We start from the raw sequence: 15,790 nt of genomic DNA, 5'->3' as shown, positions 1-15,790 counted from the left end.
TGTGCGTGCATGGATGCTCCTTGCAGGGGAACTCACACATCACCTGTATGCCTGGAACTGTCAGACGATGGAATTACCCTCCTCCTCTCTGCATAGGTAAAATACCTTTTTTCTTTCCTTCATTTGCTTTGTTTCCTTGCCCTCCCTCTGTTTCCTTTCTACCACTTTCAAGGTTCTTCTTTTTTTTGTATTCATTGTATTACAACGGCTGTTCCAAACATTATATACAGCATCTCAAGTCAGTTTCCCACTATTAAGGGTTGTATTGTTTGACTTTTTTGACATTATCAGCCTTTAAATGATAGAATCAAATTACTGTCTTACTACATACAACAGGTAACAAAGATACATACATGCAAGAGATGGCCTTGCTTCTGAATCCATCAGAAAATTAATAGAATAGGAGATTGAACCAAAAAAATCTGAAGTTCTATCCATCACTTGGTGTTTTGTTTGAGTTTGAGAGCTTTCACACTTTTCAAAGGCTTTGAAAGGCAGTTCTACTTCTGAAGAAACTGCATTTTCTGCATCACAATACTTCTCTCTTTCTTCAAGTGTTCCTACCTGTGAGAACGCCTTGACAAACGACTTGCGCTTATTGGAACAACCTACAACTGCCTAATTAGTTCCATCTCAGACTGTGATTGGTTGAAGTCAGGGGAAGATTCATCGTGTTTACAGGCATCAGCAGTTTCCTGATTACCTCAGGCTTTTTCTGCTCCTACAGGATAACATTTAACCCTTCACTTATTCCTTACTGAAACACAATAGTACAGCACCACAATGTTCTCTGTGTGATTTCTCCTTCCACTGACTTATGCGGACTGTTGTCCCATTTATTTCTTAATCTTCTTCGCTATGTTTGCTTTTTTCCTTGCAGCACCTCTGTCTTTCTTTTTCATCGAGTCAGCTATTTCTTTTTTTTATTTTTTACCATTGCAGTATGCTTTCATCTTTTTAATTTTGGTGTCGAGATCTCTTCTTCTTTTCATCTTTTTTGTATCCTATCACCCTTTTCACTCTGTATTTCCATACCTTTTGTCTAATTTCATCTCTTTAAAGCTCTTTTATGTGTTAGGACTGGATTTTTGTCAGAGACATTTATCCATCAGTAGCTCAACATGAAAGGAGAGGGATGAAGAGTAGCAAAAGATAAAGTATATAGCAATCTGCCAGCATCTATCTTACATCATGTATATATGACATAAATAGGACGAGGACAGCTCAAAATTAATATTTGAAAATTGCTAAAGCAATATTGGGGCAGCAAACAATTATTTGCCAAATAAAGTTGCAGTGGAGTGAGGATGTCATCAGAGAGTGAAGTCACACACCTTACAGTTTGTTGAAATCCAAGCATCTCTGTTGTGCTAACACATACATGTTAGTGCATGTGAGCCCCTGCCTGTTCCACTGAAAATGACCTCCGGCTTTGTATCGTTCAAGCAAAAATGCAGTCAGGAGTGGTTGGACAGATATTAAATGAATGATTGAATGAATGAATGAATGAATGAATGAATTAAATTTAATTGATCAAAATTTTTTGTTATGTTTCTTTATAAATGTATGTTATTTACCTGATTCCTGTGCACTTGTTTAATTCCCGCTTAGCAGGAGCTTTTCCACTGCTGCTATGCTGCTCTTGTCCACTCTCTGTTTTAACATCTGTGTGTCTCTGTTTCACTGTGCATGTCTCCTCTACTGTGTGTCACGGTGAAACAGACACTTGGAGCAGAGCAGACATGAGCGAAGTGGAAGAGAGACTGGTCAATTGTTGATAAGGTTACATGAGAGCACATCAGCTTGTTACAGCCATTCAGTGTATTTACATTGTTTGCATATGCTGATGGTTGTGCCTGAACATTTTTAGTTGGTTCTGATGTACGCACTGTTTTCTGGGTTTAAATACAACATGAGGTGTGGCCAGAGCACCCATTTATCTGGTCTGAGATGCTGGTGCTGTTATGCAACATTTACCTATAACTACACTATGCGGTCCTATTTTAGAAACCAGCACTGTATTTTAGTCATTTTTCAAGACTCCCACAACTGGAGAAAGAAATGCTTTCAACCATCTTTAGAATTGCTTTAATATTTTGTATTGTGGGAGAATCACTGTTTGGAGATGCTCATTAAATGTTTTGTCTGGCCTCTGCCAGCTCAATGTGGTGGAATCCGAGAGGAGATGGAGGGCATGATTCTCAGTCCTGGTTTCCCTGGCAACTACCCTAGCAACAGTGACTGCACCTGGAGAATTTACCTGCCAGTTGGTTACGGTAAGCAATATGAGAGGCTCTTACAGCATGTAACATTGGTATTTCCACATTGAAGAACTTTTAATTTTACATCTTGTAAAGCTAGAATTACAGAATGAAAACATATGTGGTCATAGATACATGTGGTTAAACTCATTCAGATTTGAGAACCTATGTAGGGTAATGCAATAGTTGCAGGGAAGCGGATGACATTTTGTCTTCAAGTTCTGGGCACCTTTTTCCTAAAACAGTTCTTTTTTCTTCTTTTCCAGGAGCCCACATACAGTTCCTCAACTTCTCCACTGAAGCTAACCATGATTTCCTTGAGATTCGCAATGGGCCCCTTGATACAAGTGCTGTGATTGGCCGATTCAGCGGCCAGGATGTTCCCTCCTCCCTTCTCACCACCTCCCATGAGACCACAGTATATTTCCATAGTGACCATTCGCAGAACAAACCAGGTTTCAGGTTTGAGTACCAGGGTAAGAATCCAAACATGGCAATATATACAAAGGCATACTCAAAGGTCCTTGTAAAAGACTCAGAAGAAAAGAGTGGAGTGTTTCTGAGAAAAATAGACTTAAGTAGTTAATATATACTTTCAATAATAAGCATAATCACCAAGATGTAGTTTTGTTAATTAGAGCTGAACCATTATTAGTATTATGAGTTACTTTCCTCTGCATTGATCAAACTAGGAATTACTTCAGAATGGGTGGCACTTCATGCCTTCTTCAGAACATCTTCGCTGCACTAAAACGTGGTTCAGCAGAGGTACACTGAAGACAAATATCAGAATTTAGATAATGTAATCAGTACCATTTGCCAGAGGTGACACAATTACATAATCATAAAATAATAAAAGTCATGATGATGAATTATAGCTTCTAAAAGAGGACTGATCAATCATAATATTCTCAAGTGCATGCTTTTATTTCTGTCATGTACACTTATGTACTATTAGTATCGCTTCAGTGTGAGGTTTATTCATGCACCGCCATAGAATTACTAAATTAGTCCTAGAACTGACTTGGAACTAATCAGCACACAGAGCCAGTGAATTCCCCAGACCTATAACCCGGTGCATATAAAACTGTTGATCACTTAAAGGATTGCTACACTATGTGCCAATAAAAGGCTTCACTGCAGATCTGCATGGCTGCAAGGAAGAAATTGCCCTTGTCTACCAATACAACAGGCACCAAAGTTTGTATTTTGTGATTCAACAAACGAGCCAGCAAATCGAAAGGTAGCATTGTGCATTTACATAATTATGTGCACATTAGCATATAAATAAAGCATTATATTTGTAAATAACCCCCTTTTGCAGTATTTGCATTAGTTATCTCCTACAAAGAGAAGCTATGATCCATAGAAATCAATTCCTTTAGTTATATTTATATCCTGACTCTTTAAGGCTCAGTGCCTGCTCTGGTTTTGTATCCAAGGGGAGAAAAAAAAAGTATGAATTATTTTCCTACACCACTTCTGATGACTGCATCATACTCCTCTGGTACAAGTCAAACCCACCTCTGGCATTTTTTTTTTTTCCCTCTGAAAACTTCTGTCTAAGAAGGAGGAGTAGGAGGAGTGAGTGGGAGGTTGAACCCAAGGAACAACAGAAACTCAATGAAGGGGACTTAAAAGTAGAAAATAAATATAGAGTATGCTCCACTACAACACTATTCTTTTCTGAAAGCAGAGAATTTGCATAATAAAGCAAATCTGTGATGATGGTGGTATGAATTGATTGCTCAGTACAAAAAAAACCAAAAACAAACTGAAACAGTAAAGTGGCCAACATCCAAACCACAGCAACCATCAAACCAATAGGCCCTTACAAAACATAACTTCTCTCATCTACTTTGATGGTATGATTACACTGCCTATAGTAAGTATTCATCCCCACTCGGAAGTTTCCTCCTTCCGTTGCTTTTTAGCATTGAGTTATGGTCGATTTAATTTGGCAATTTTTTTGACAAGAATTTCCAAGAAAAAATGTCTTTTATATCAAAGTGAAAACAGATTTCTACAAAATAATGTAAATTAGTTAACAATAACAAAAACAAATAAATATATGATTGTGAAAAAATGAATTTGATAAAATGATTCACCAAATTCAACAAAGGTGCAGCCAAATAGTGCAACAGTTAGTGAAATGGAGATCTTTTGAGTACAATTGGTGTCTTTCAAGCAATTACAGCAAGCCCACGAAGGCTTGTAGAGTTAGATGGTAAACTGAATGCAGCAAAGTATAGGGAGTTCTGAAGGACCAAGTGGTGTCAAACTGAGTGCGACTTGGGAGAAGATTTGTTTTTCAGCAAGATAATGACCTGAAGCATACACCCAAAGTTACACAAAATGGTTCTAAAAGTAGTTTAAAGACAAAGTGAATGTTCTGGTAAATGTTGTGGAGTGGTCGAGTCAAAGCCCAGGCCTCAATCCAATTTAGAATTTGTAGCTGGACCTGAAAAGTGATGTTCCCTCATGGTCTCCATTGCAGCATGACAGCTTGAGCAGCTTTGTAAAGAAGAATGGGGTAATATTGCACTTTCTAGATGTGAGACTAATTGAGACCTATCCATTTTCAATTAGTTGACATTACTTTGTAGAAATTTGTTTTTACTTCAACATTAGATATATATATATTTTGTTATTCTTGTCAAAAAAGCCAAATTATAATGACATTAATACTGAAAAACAATAAAATTGAAAAACTTCCAAAGAGTTTTTCAAATGAATACTTTGTATAGGCACTGTATATTGGAGCATAGATATTTTCTGCTGTTCTGTCGTGAGACTTTATAGACTATCTTCTTAAACTTTTTGTAGGATTCCACTGTCAGCGGTGCTGTATGACTGCTAAAAACATGACTGAATTAAAGTATTAATGAATTAGTAATATTTTAATTGTGTAATTGCTCTTTCATCCTCAGCATATGAGTTACAAGAGTGCCCAGATCCAGAGCCTTTCCGGTACGGAGTGGTGGTGGGTGCTGGCTACAATGTGGGTCAGTCTATTTCTTTTGAGTGTCTGCCTGGGTATCAGCTGATGGGGCATTCCATCCTCACCTGTGAGCATGGCACCACCCGCAACTGGGATCACCCTTTCCCTCGCTGCGAAGGTAAGTAATATGTACATTTATTGCAGCTATATATCTTACCATAAAATACTTCCAAGCAACAGGCCAACTGAGCTGCCACATTAATGCTGAACTAAACTAATAACATGATATCTTCCTGTTAAGAATGTATTGAGCTGTAACATCATTAGTGCAATATGTGGCCATGGAGATAATGATTATCTATTATGAATAATGTAATTAAACTGAATTATTATCCCCTATTAATGAAGCAAAGTAGCCCTCAATGAAAATCAATACGGTGCTAAAGAGGAGTAGAGACAAATAAATGATGAATAAAAGAGGGGCTAAATTGAAAAGAAAAGTAATGGATGCTCTTTCTTTTGCCTTGTCCTTGACCCACATTCTCACGCTCCAACTGTCATTTATTCAATAAGGCAGGCAAAATTACAGAGGGAGGTGATGACCATGACACTGGAACTTTGAATGGGTGAGCGGAGAGATAAATTGGGAGTGAAAGAAAGAGCAACAGAGTGAAAAGGCAGAGGAAACATGAGATAGAGTTAATTCTCTCACAGCTATTTTCTTGTATGTGTGGGTGCCCTTTCAGTGTTAATGTCAAGTTCAAAGCTAGAAAAGTATCTGTAGAACTGTATGAAAATTTCACACGCGTGTGTGATTGTGTGATATGCAAATTGTGTGCATGTGTGTGTGGGTGTATATATATAGGGATGTAGATGCAGATATATAGATACATACATTTGCCTCTAAAACTATTGGAACAGTGAGGTCAATTCCTTCATTTTTTTTTTTATTTTGCTTGTAGACTGAAAACATTTGGGTTTGACATCAAAGGATGAATATGAGGCAAAAGATCAATATTTCATTTAGAAGATGGCACCTTTTGTTCGAACCCACCCTTTTTTCATATGAGCAAAATTATTGGAACATGTGACTGACAAGTGTGTTTTGTTGCCCTGGTTTGTCCTATTATATTGATTGTTCAAACAAAAAATAGCACTCAGTGTCTACATTCAATTTCAGATTTGGGTTTTGCCTTTGCAGACTGCATCTATAGTTAGAGGTATAACCAACATGAAAACCAGAGAGCTGTCTGTGGTTGAAAAACAAGTAATTGTGAAGCTAAGAGCAGATGGAAAATCAATCAGAGCCACATATATATATATATATATATATATATATATATATATATATATATATATATATATATATATATATATATATATATATATATATATATATATATATATATATATATATATATATATATATATACACACACTGCCGATACATTCATTTCGTATTATGCAATAAATTTTAATTGAATTGGTGTAAATGTGATGACTTGGTATGAGGAAGTAACGATTGAAAATTTGGATATACCTCTGTCTTAATTAAATGAATGTACCTGATTACAGTTACATCAATGCCCAGCTGACTTCGTATGACACTAGATTTAAACTTACTTCAAATTTCTAATTATGTCTCTATTTTGGACTACTGCTGTAGAGTTTTCACTTACCTCAAACCCTTTTTTCAATCACAGGGGAACAGACATTTTGGACTGCAAAACTCATCAAATAACTTTAATCTCCCCCCCCCCCCCCTTTTTCTTGAATGTGCAAATTTACAACAGCATACATTGCTACTTTTGTCAACCAAGTGAATGCACTGATCTTGGTCAAACATCTCCTCTGATACATAGCAATCATTGTGTGTTAGCATACCATGCTTTAACAACTACACTTGAACCATAAGCTGTATAACCTGCTCGTCAGTGTCTCTGTCACTCTGGTATAGCTTTCCTCTGAGGGGGACGACAGAAACAAGTACATTGATTTTTGTTACCTTGCCTGCCCTCCTTGTCCTGGCATTACTATCACAACATGTTGTCTCTCTGCACTTGACCTTAGTTGTCGTATTCCCTCCTCCCTTGTCATCTCTTTTTCATTTACTATATGTTTGTATAACTGTACAAAAGCAAGTTTTCTTTGAAGATACTATATGCGTTTGGATCACTGATGAATAAATTCCAATTTCTTTCTGCAGAAGACTGCAAAGTGGGAAAAAATGATAACTTAAATTACCATCTGTCTTCTGGTCCCACAGAAAAATCTAACATATTTCCTGCATTTGTACACAATTTTATTGCACTGTAGTAGCACTTTTGAGACCAATATTTAGACACAGTTTTGTTTATAAGATATTTAGTGCATCTTAAAACATAATGTTAAAATACAAGGGTCAGATTTGTACATTCATTTATTGCCCAAACATTTTGTCATTTTTACTGATATTTTTTTTTAAATGCATTTTTAACGATTGTTGCCAGGAGTGCTTCATGTTCTCTCTTAATCTTCACAAGCTGCGTCTCTGAAAACCTTCTCTAGCACGATTATTCACTGAAGCTCTTCTACTGCCATGTCTGTTTAGAGACAAACCACTCATTTAAAAGACATGGGGAACACCCATTCCACCTTAATACCCATGAGTACTTCTGGTTCCACACCAGGCATTGATAACTTAGCTGTCAGCGTAGTCTTTAAACCTGAGCCATTTGGGTCATGATTTATACTTTTTTTTCTTTATTGGTTTGTGTGTTTTATTTTGTTTGTTTTATTTTAAAGCAAGGAAATAATTTCTTCTGTCTCATCGTACAGATGCTTGTACTAGGTTCATGTGTGGTCTCAGTCTTTAGTGCAAGTTCTTATTTGTCTAGTCATTGGGGTAGGCATGTGATGTCAACCTTCCCAGGTGTATGTGTTATGAGCTTCAAAGGAAGGAATTCGGGACTGAGTTATATCTCCCATTGTAAGGTCATAAGCAAGATATGAAATAGAATGTTTAGTTTCAAGGATAAGCAGACTTCTGAGTGAGGTATCTCACTGCACTGCCCTGCTTGCTTGGGAAGTAAGGCTTATGTCTGATATGGGGCCATGGACACCACATCAGGCATTCTTAAACCTTAAAGGGGGAATGGGTGCCTCTGTGGCAATCAGGTGATTGTTCTATCTCTTGACAGACATGTTCTTAATGGAGCTTCCATGAGTGGTCAGGCAAGAAGGCGCTTCTCATAGTAAGAAAGCTCACTCAGTTTAAAAAAAAAAACAGGGTTACCTTGGTAACCAAACATTTTCTGTTTCTTCCCAACCCTTGAAGCAAACACATACTCTTTCACGCATAGGACTTAAGTAGCTTGCCAGTCGATGCATCAGCCAGAGGTGCAAGTCCATAGAGTGTCCAGGGTTTAATCAATGGGTCTGATCGATAGCTCATTTAACAGGTGAGGCAACAGCAGCAGAAGAGCGACTCAACCACAGGGCTAAAGCTGTATAACATGAACACACACATAACCACATAACCCATGAGAGAAACAGAGGGCTAAAACATGCAGTTTCTGCTTTGGGAATGATCTTATACCCATAGGTATCCAAGGGTATGCATGAAGCTGAATACTCTGTGTGGGTTGCTTGAGATGCCTGCACAGCTGCGATTACAACTCTTTCCTGATTTTTTTATGCTCCCCTGCAGTGAATATGAGGCTTCTTTAGGGGCACCAGCGGACATGTTGGGCTTCTTAAATCATTAAGTTAGTTAGAACTTCATGAGTTCATGAGGAATATTTAAACTACGGTTCCACTTTCTATGCATGGTGTTTGGAGACGAGGTACAGGGATGTAGTTGAACGTGTGTTTTACTGTTTGCGTGATTGTGCAGTTTTTTAAACCTCAGGGTAGTAGTTCTGACATGGACATGCTGTCGTAACCTTTACTGTCACTCAGAGTTTACACAGTCATGCATATCTACTCCCTTATACACATACTGTACATATACACACACCTCAAAAGCCCAGTCCACACTAACCCCACGCCTCATCTCCACACTTGCTCTCTTCAGCCCCATTGGGAAAGGGTTGAGGCCTTATCTTAGCAAAACACTCCATCCAAGTCCCCACTTACTAACAGGCTTTACTGGCTAATCTTTAGCTTAGACAAGCGCCTGGGCAATAGACGAAGAGTGAAGGAGAGGGGGAAAGAGACACTGAGATGGGAAGCAGAGGAAGATGGGGATAAAAAAATCCCCTTTTTCCACTGATTGCAGCTGAACTATTGATCTGTCCTGTTTTATTTCTCCCTTCTTTCAGTGCCTTGTGGTGGGAATATCACATCAGACAATGGGACCATCTTCTCCCCGGGTTACCCAGAGGAGTACCCAAGCTCAGCTGACTGCTCCTGGCTGATTACTGTGGCTCCTGGCTTTGGCATCAAAATCAACTTCACCCTGCTTCAGGTTCATGGGCCGCATGATTTCATCACTGTCTGGTAAGAAATGACAGTGTCACAGTGTCAGTCTTGAAATTACATTTGAAGCAGTTTTGGAAACGTGAAGGCGAAAGTCAAGGCAATATCAACAATATCCCATTCTTTTCTTCCCTTATTATATATGTATAATTGAAATATTTACGTGTTTTTTCATTTATTTGTAGTTTCATGTTCCCATTATTATCACCTCCACATTGCCTCTTCTTTCAGCTACTTGTTACCACCTCCTACTTCTTAAACTGTTACATCTCCAGGTTTTTTTTTCCCCGTATCCGCCTCTGCTTGACAAAACTGATTTATCTATTCTCCACGTCCCTGCTTCTCCTTTCATTCACAGCCTTTTTTATGTGAAGCTGCAGCTTATTTTCTAACTAACAAGTACAGTATATCCTCCAACCACATGTATCCCTCATTTTTATCGTTCATTACATTGGCAAAAAAGTGCAGGATAAAACCTCACATCTGCTTCGCTGCTTTCTCCCTCTTTTCTTATGTCATTTTTGCTTCCGCCAATCCCCTCTCCCTAAGAACCTGTTTTATTCTTTGAAATTCATTTCACTGAAGCTCATGCCCATTTTTTTCCAGAATTCTCCAGCCACAGGGATCATTATAGAATTGCAGAGGTTAATAATACTGTGAGATATATATTTTTTTTACTAATACAAACACGGAAGTGTAAGGAGATTTTAGCAGATTTTTTAAACAAGACTTGTGAAGTGAATTTACAGTGGAAACCTGTGATAATCACATATACTTTGTGGGTTCAGCCTTTTTATATGCAATCTTAATTATAGGAAATTAAATGTTAATTGCTATTGGTCGTACATCATATATCTTAATTACCTAACACTAACGTGAAATGAAGGCAATCTTTCATGGAGGACTAATCAGAGAAGAAGGTTGTGTTTAGACCACCACCCTCCTCCTCTGTGAATATGTGTGAGAGAAGAGAGTCAGACTGTAGCATGCTGGCTGGTGGAAAAGTGTATGTGCTTTTTTGTGTGTGTGTGTGTGTGTGTGTGTGTGTGTGTGTGTGTGTGTGTGTGTGTGTGAATATTTGTGTCATAACGTTTATGTGGTTGGTGTATGCCTGACTGACTATCAAGGGGTAAAGCTTCCTTTCATCACCTCCATAATGCATGGCTGGACCTACCATATGTACCACCAAAGACAGGATTTTGCATGCATGATGGTTGCCAGTCCCAGTTGATCCCCTCTCCCTGAGACTGCATCCAAAGGTCCCAGCTCTCAGTGAGACCGGAGATCTGACTGCCAGCCAATCTGGCAACTTGTGGACCACATGAAAAGTCCACATGGTGCGGGGCAATATCCATGCTTTATACTTTGGATTGCTTATAGAAAATTGCGTGAAGAGTTTTTAACTATGAACAGTTTAGGTCAACATGTCTAAAATGAGCCAAAATGTCCGATTCTTATCATATTGTTTCTCCTCTGTAAATGACCCCCTTTGTGTTGATCTCTCCCAACAAGTTCCTGCAAAGCCAAGATGGGGGCTATCATGTTCCCCAGTTTCCAGTTACCACCGCTGTGTATCTATCCACTGAACTACTGAGCCAAGGAAATGGGCCCCGTAATGGCAGCTTGGCTAGAGTGCTGTCAGGCAGCAGTCCCTAGCCAGCCGTTTCCAGAGCTGCTTGTAATCTCCCATGCCCAGTCTGACAGCCAAAGACAGATGGTTTTTAAGCTGAATGGTTGTGGCAGGAATCTGGGAGCTAGCTTAATCAGCCATGCCCGCACCAGGGGACTGCCAAGGCTGGGCCACAGCTTCCAGGGACACTCCCATTGGATGGCTGTTAGCAAAAACAGCGCAATCCAGACCTGTCATTCCATGCTTATCTGTAATTTCTACCTTATTTTAACATAATCACCCAGAGCAGGCCAGAGTAATTGCTCTGGGTTTGATGAAGTGAGAGCAGCTTGATTATAGTCTGCTGCTGGAAGCTGCCTGACAATAATCTACCATGTGGTGTACTTTGGTTTGTGTCACAGAGTTTCAAGGTGCTTTATGGTTTGAGAACAAATGAGCTCTTCGGTAGATCTTGCTTTCCCCAGTGTATTGTTGTTTCTGAAGCCACAGTTGACCTTTGACATTTCTTCCCTTGTAGGGATGGTCCACAGGAGACAGCGAGGAAACTAGGTGTTTTCACTGACGGGGAGCCCAATGACCCACCAAGTAGCACGTCCAATCAGGTGCTGATACGGTTCCGTAGTAACACAGAAAAGGGTGGACTGTTCCGTATCGGTTATCAAGGTACATAAATTATCTTACTTGATTTTTATTTCTACCAGATGATTCACATAGAATCTGTGATTAAACTCTTTTTTGTTTTTGATGTTCTAAATAAAGCTTACAGGCTGCAGTACTGCCTGCCTCCCCCCATCATTCCTAATGCAGAGATCCTCATGGCAAGCAAGGAATTCAAGATCGGTAGGTGGTAAAGCTGTCACAAAAAGACACTTGCATGTAGACAGAGCACCACTGCTATCTGGGTAGTGATGCCGTTTTTGTGTTACATGTTGGTCCCGTCGTCACTTGGAGAAATGCAGCATTTTGAAGAGTTAATCCCACTGTCAGTTCCCCTTCCTGCTTTGACAGTTTACATTGCTCCAGGTTCGCTGGCTGCACTTGCCACAAGTCAGTGGTATTGAATGCAGACTCACCACAAACAGCATCGCCCAAGGAGCTTTGAGGCACTGGCATAAATGAATGATTATGACAAAATAATCTGAAAGCCTGTGGAATTTGGGGCAGGTGCTCTCATTCCCAGTCGAAGACAATGAAAATTAATTCTCCTAATCTTTTTATTTGCATACCTCCTTGACTTGTTATTATTCACAGAGACAAAGGTACCAACACAGACATAGTGTTTCATCTCTAGGATTCCCAGTGGGAATTTATTATGGTACTTTTTTCCACTGTTAACTTTTCCTTCAGAGAGTCACACAACGGACTGTAATTACTTGCTTTTCTGCCATATTAGTATCCTCACAGAGGAACACTGATTGGTATATGAAGATTTTTTTTGGCTTGGCTAGTCATAATAATTGTTGCCACCATCTCTGATCTGTCATTGACTGTACCTTTCCCCCATCCATCTCTATTTTCAGGTGATATAGTGCGATACCGATGTCTCCCAGGATACCAGTTAAGCGGAAACAGTATTCTGACCTGTCGGTTAGGTACACACTTGGAATTTGAGGGGCCTCCACCCTCATGTGATGGTAAGTGAGTGCATGCAGCTTGACAGTGTCTGAACATTCAGGGCACTTGTCCCGAAATCTGATTTGAAGAACACTTTTGTGTACTCTTTCCCGTTTAGCTGCATATATTAAGGTTTTTTTTTTTTTTTAAACATCTTCCTTTCTTACTCTCTCCATGAAAGTCAGTGGATTATACAAATACTGTACAAGAGTTCTCAAATCTATACAGTGTGTTGATTAGATTAAATCCTCAGTCATGAATCGCTGAATATCAAGTGAATGCTTGTAGTTTCAAGTCTGGCCTCCTTTCAGTACTGTGTTAGGATGTACTATATAGTTTATTCTTGTGCTGGTGATGTTTGACTGCTGAACAACAATCTGTTTACATATGACATTCAAAAATCACAGCTAGACGACAAACTGTAAGCATGTGTATGTCATTGAAAATATGTCTCTGTGCCGTCTTTTATTAAGCAGCTTTTAGAAAGGATCAGCAGTTTTAGCTCCATTGCCATTCAGTTTACATGCAGCCGAAAATGGTTCCACAGCCATGACATTAACAGAAAGTCAGAGCAACATGGTAGCAAAAATTCTTCAACAGTTAAGATCTCTCATGATACTTTCAGCATCATGTTGACATTCAGAGAGACATTCCTGGTGTCTTTCCATTGTTTAATTTGGTGGGTTTTGTCTCAAGCTATTTGAACTGGTTTTTGTCCTCTTCTTTACTGGTGCTGTCAAAATTGGCCTAAAAGTTAAATTACTAAACTTAACTTATACCTTTTAAAAAACACAAATGTTTGGAATCCTTGAATATTTCAACCCTGTCTGTCCTAGGGTTGCTTTACCGTGCAGCAGTATAGGCACAGTAAGGGACATGTATGTGAACAATATGAAGAACTGTTACCTTTATATGCGCAATAGCTTTGTAAAAAGAATAGCTTCTTCTAAAGCACACATTACAGTACATCACACTGAAGAGAAGTTATTGTTTGCACAGTGTCTCTTGAGATGCATCAACTCAATTGAAAAGGATTTAAATGTTTCACACATAATACAACACAGGTGAACTCTGCCTTTGTCTGCCAAGAGGGGTCCTGTGAGTTTATTTTCAGCAAGGTTATAGATAGCCTATATCACTACGCACTAACCATAGACTTATGCACTAGTTTGAGTTCTGCCTTATTTCTGGCTCCCGTCGGTACTTTTTCTGCCTCTAGTCATTGAGCAACACCACATATCAGATTGGTACCACTTTCCATCTCTGTGGCTGATACTTGGCTCCCATGAGGCAGAGGGTGGCTGCTGGGGCACTCTCTTCATGCTGAGATATCCTCCTCCCATAGGATTCCATGAGTGCAGCGCTCCCCACACACTGCATCTTGTTGTGTGCAACACTTTTCCTCTGGGCAAGAGACTGGGTGCATATAGGGGTCCTCCTGTTTCTTTTTTGCCTCACAGTATTATAAAAGCATATATCTTTCATTCTCTTGCTTTCTTTTTTAAAAAAAAAAAAGTTATGTGTGTCTCATTGTGTTTGTGGTATATGTGGTGGACGAGGGAGAGTAGGCGAAGTTTGATAAATGCAGCTAATTTAGAGTGCTAAATTGGAAAAATATGCAAATGCTCTCAGCATGAGGTGAAAAAGGAGAGAGATAAAAAAGAATTAGGAAAAAGAAAGAGGGCAATGAAAAGGGGAAAGGGAGCTATGTGTAGGCTAGGAATGAAGACACAGAACAAAGTAGCTAACACACCTAGTGAGAGGCAGAGCCGAGGAGACAGGAAGTGTCAAAAATCCGAAGAAAAAAGAAAATCAATCTGGTTGTATTTTTACTGCTTCTTGTTTGCTGACAGACATTTGCACATGGACATGTGCACAATAAAGCATATCGTAGCCAAAGCAGCATTTTTTGGCATCATTGGACAAAATCTCTATATAACCTTTCAGCATATTGTAATTTCAGTAGTCTGAGAGGAAACTACGCTTCTCCACACCTCCACTTGGCTCTGTATACAGGCTTTAGAAAATCAAAGTGGTGGAAGATTTAGGCCAGTTATAGGTCTTTTCACCCAGATGAGATAGACAGTATAAAGAGCAACAAAGTCCGTTGTGAGAGGAGTATGTGGTGGCATAATGCATTAAATGGACGGCTTTCACCCAGGAGAGTGAGATTTCAATGTAAATGTTGACTTTTTTGTTTTCTTTGTTCTTTATGCCATGTTATGATTTCCCTTTTCTTTCTGTTCACAGTTAGCTTTGCTGAACTTTGTAAAATTCCATGATATCTTAGTGGCTTTCATTGCTGGTTTTTTGTTTGTTTGTTTTTTGTGAATTTCAGCTGTAAAACTGCACTTATGGTTTTTGGTGCCCCAATAATTTGTTCCCCTTATGCTGAGTGATACACTGTTGACAAACTGTTCAAGTGTACATCTACTTCCTGCCTTTTTCTCCTTCCCTCCTGGCGCTTTGCCTGCATTGACACAGACCAGGGTGATGGAGAGGCCAGAGATAACAAACGCTGAGGAAGAAGAGGGGAATAAGAGGGAGTTGAAAGCACAGGAAAAAAGTTAAAAGAACAAACTGATCCTAGCATAAGGGAAGAGAAGAAGATTGGATGGGGAGAGAGAAGGGTCAAAGATAAACTGATACAAAGAGAGGAGTTTGAGATAACTCTGAATAAGCAGAATTCTTGAGGAAAAAACGCCAATATTGGGTTGGAAAAGATGGAGGAGAAACTGCTAAATGAGCAGAAGGGTGGCAAGTAAGTGAGAGTGGAGTTTTAAAGTGAGGCGAGAAAACGAGACAGGGAGAGGCTTAGTTGGAGGGCAGCGAAGAGACGAAGTGCACAGCTCATTGAAATGCAGGGGACATACCGGCTGCAGCTGC

At 39.3% G+C, this 15,790-nt stretch overlaps 1 protein-coding gene across 1 annotated transcript in view; it reads left to right on the top strand.

The window, feature by feature from the left end:
• csmd2 (CUB and Sushi multiple domains 2) overlaps window positions 1–15,790 on the top strand; it is a 245,624-nt gene that overhangs the window by 189,111 nt on the left and 40,723 nt on the right. The window contains exons 40-47 of the mRNA XM_023275803.3: window positions 27–96; window positions 2,160–2,276; window positions 2,528–2,737; window positions 5,192–5,380; window positions 9,504–9,681; window positions 11,808–11,953; window positions 12,050–12,130; window positions 12,811–12,924. Coding sequence (XP_023131571.2) covers window positions 27–96; window positions 2,160–2,276; window positions 2,528–2,737; window positions 5,192–5,380; window positions 9,504–9,681; window positions 11,808–11,953; window positions 12,050–12,130; window positions 12,811–12,924 — 1,105 coding nt within the window. The remainder of the gene's footprint in view (window positions 1–26; window positions 97–2,159; window positions 2,277–2,527; window positions 2,738–5,191; window positions 5,381–9,503; window positions 9,682–11,807; window positions 11,954–12,049; window positions 12,131–12,810; window positions 12,925–15,790) is intronic.

This window comes from Amphiprion ocellaris, chromosome 15, assembly GCF_022539595.1.
Source record: "Amphiprion ocellaris isolate individual 3 ecotype Okinawa chromosome 15, ASM2253959v1, whole genome shotgun sequence".
Classification (NCBI taxonomy): Eukaryota; Metazoa; Chordata; class Actinopteri; family Pomacentridae; genus Amphiprion; species Amphiprion ocellaris.
Note: the sequence above shows the minus strand (reverse complement) of the source record. Positions and strands in the feature narration are given on the sequence as shown.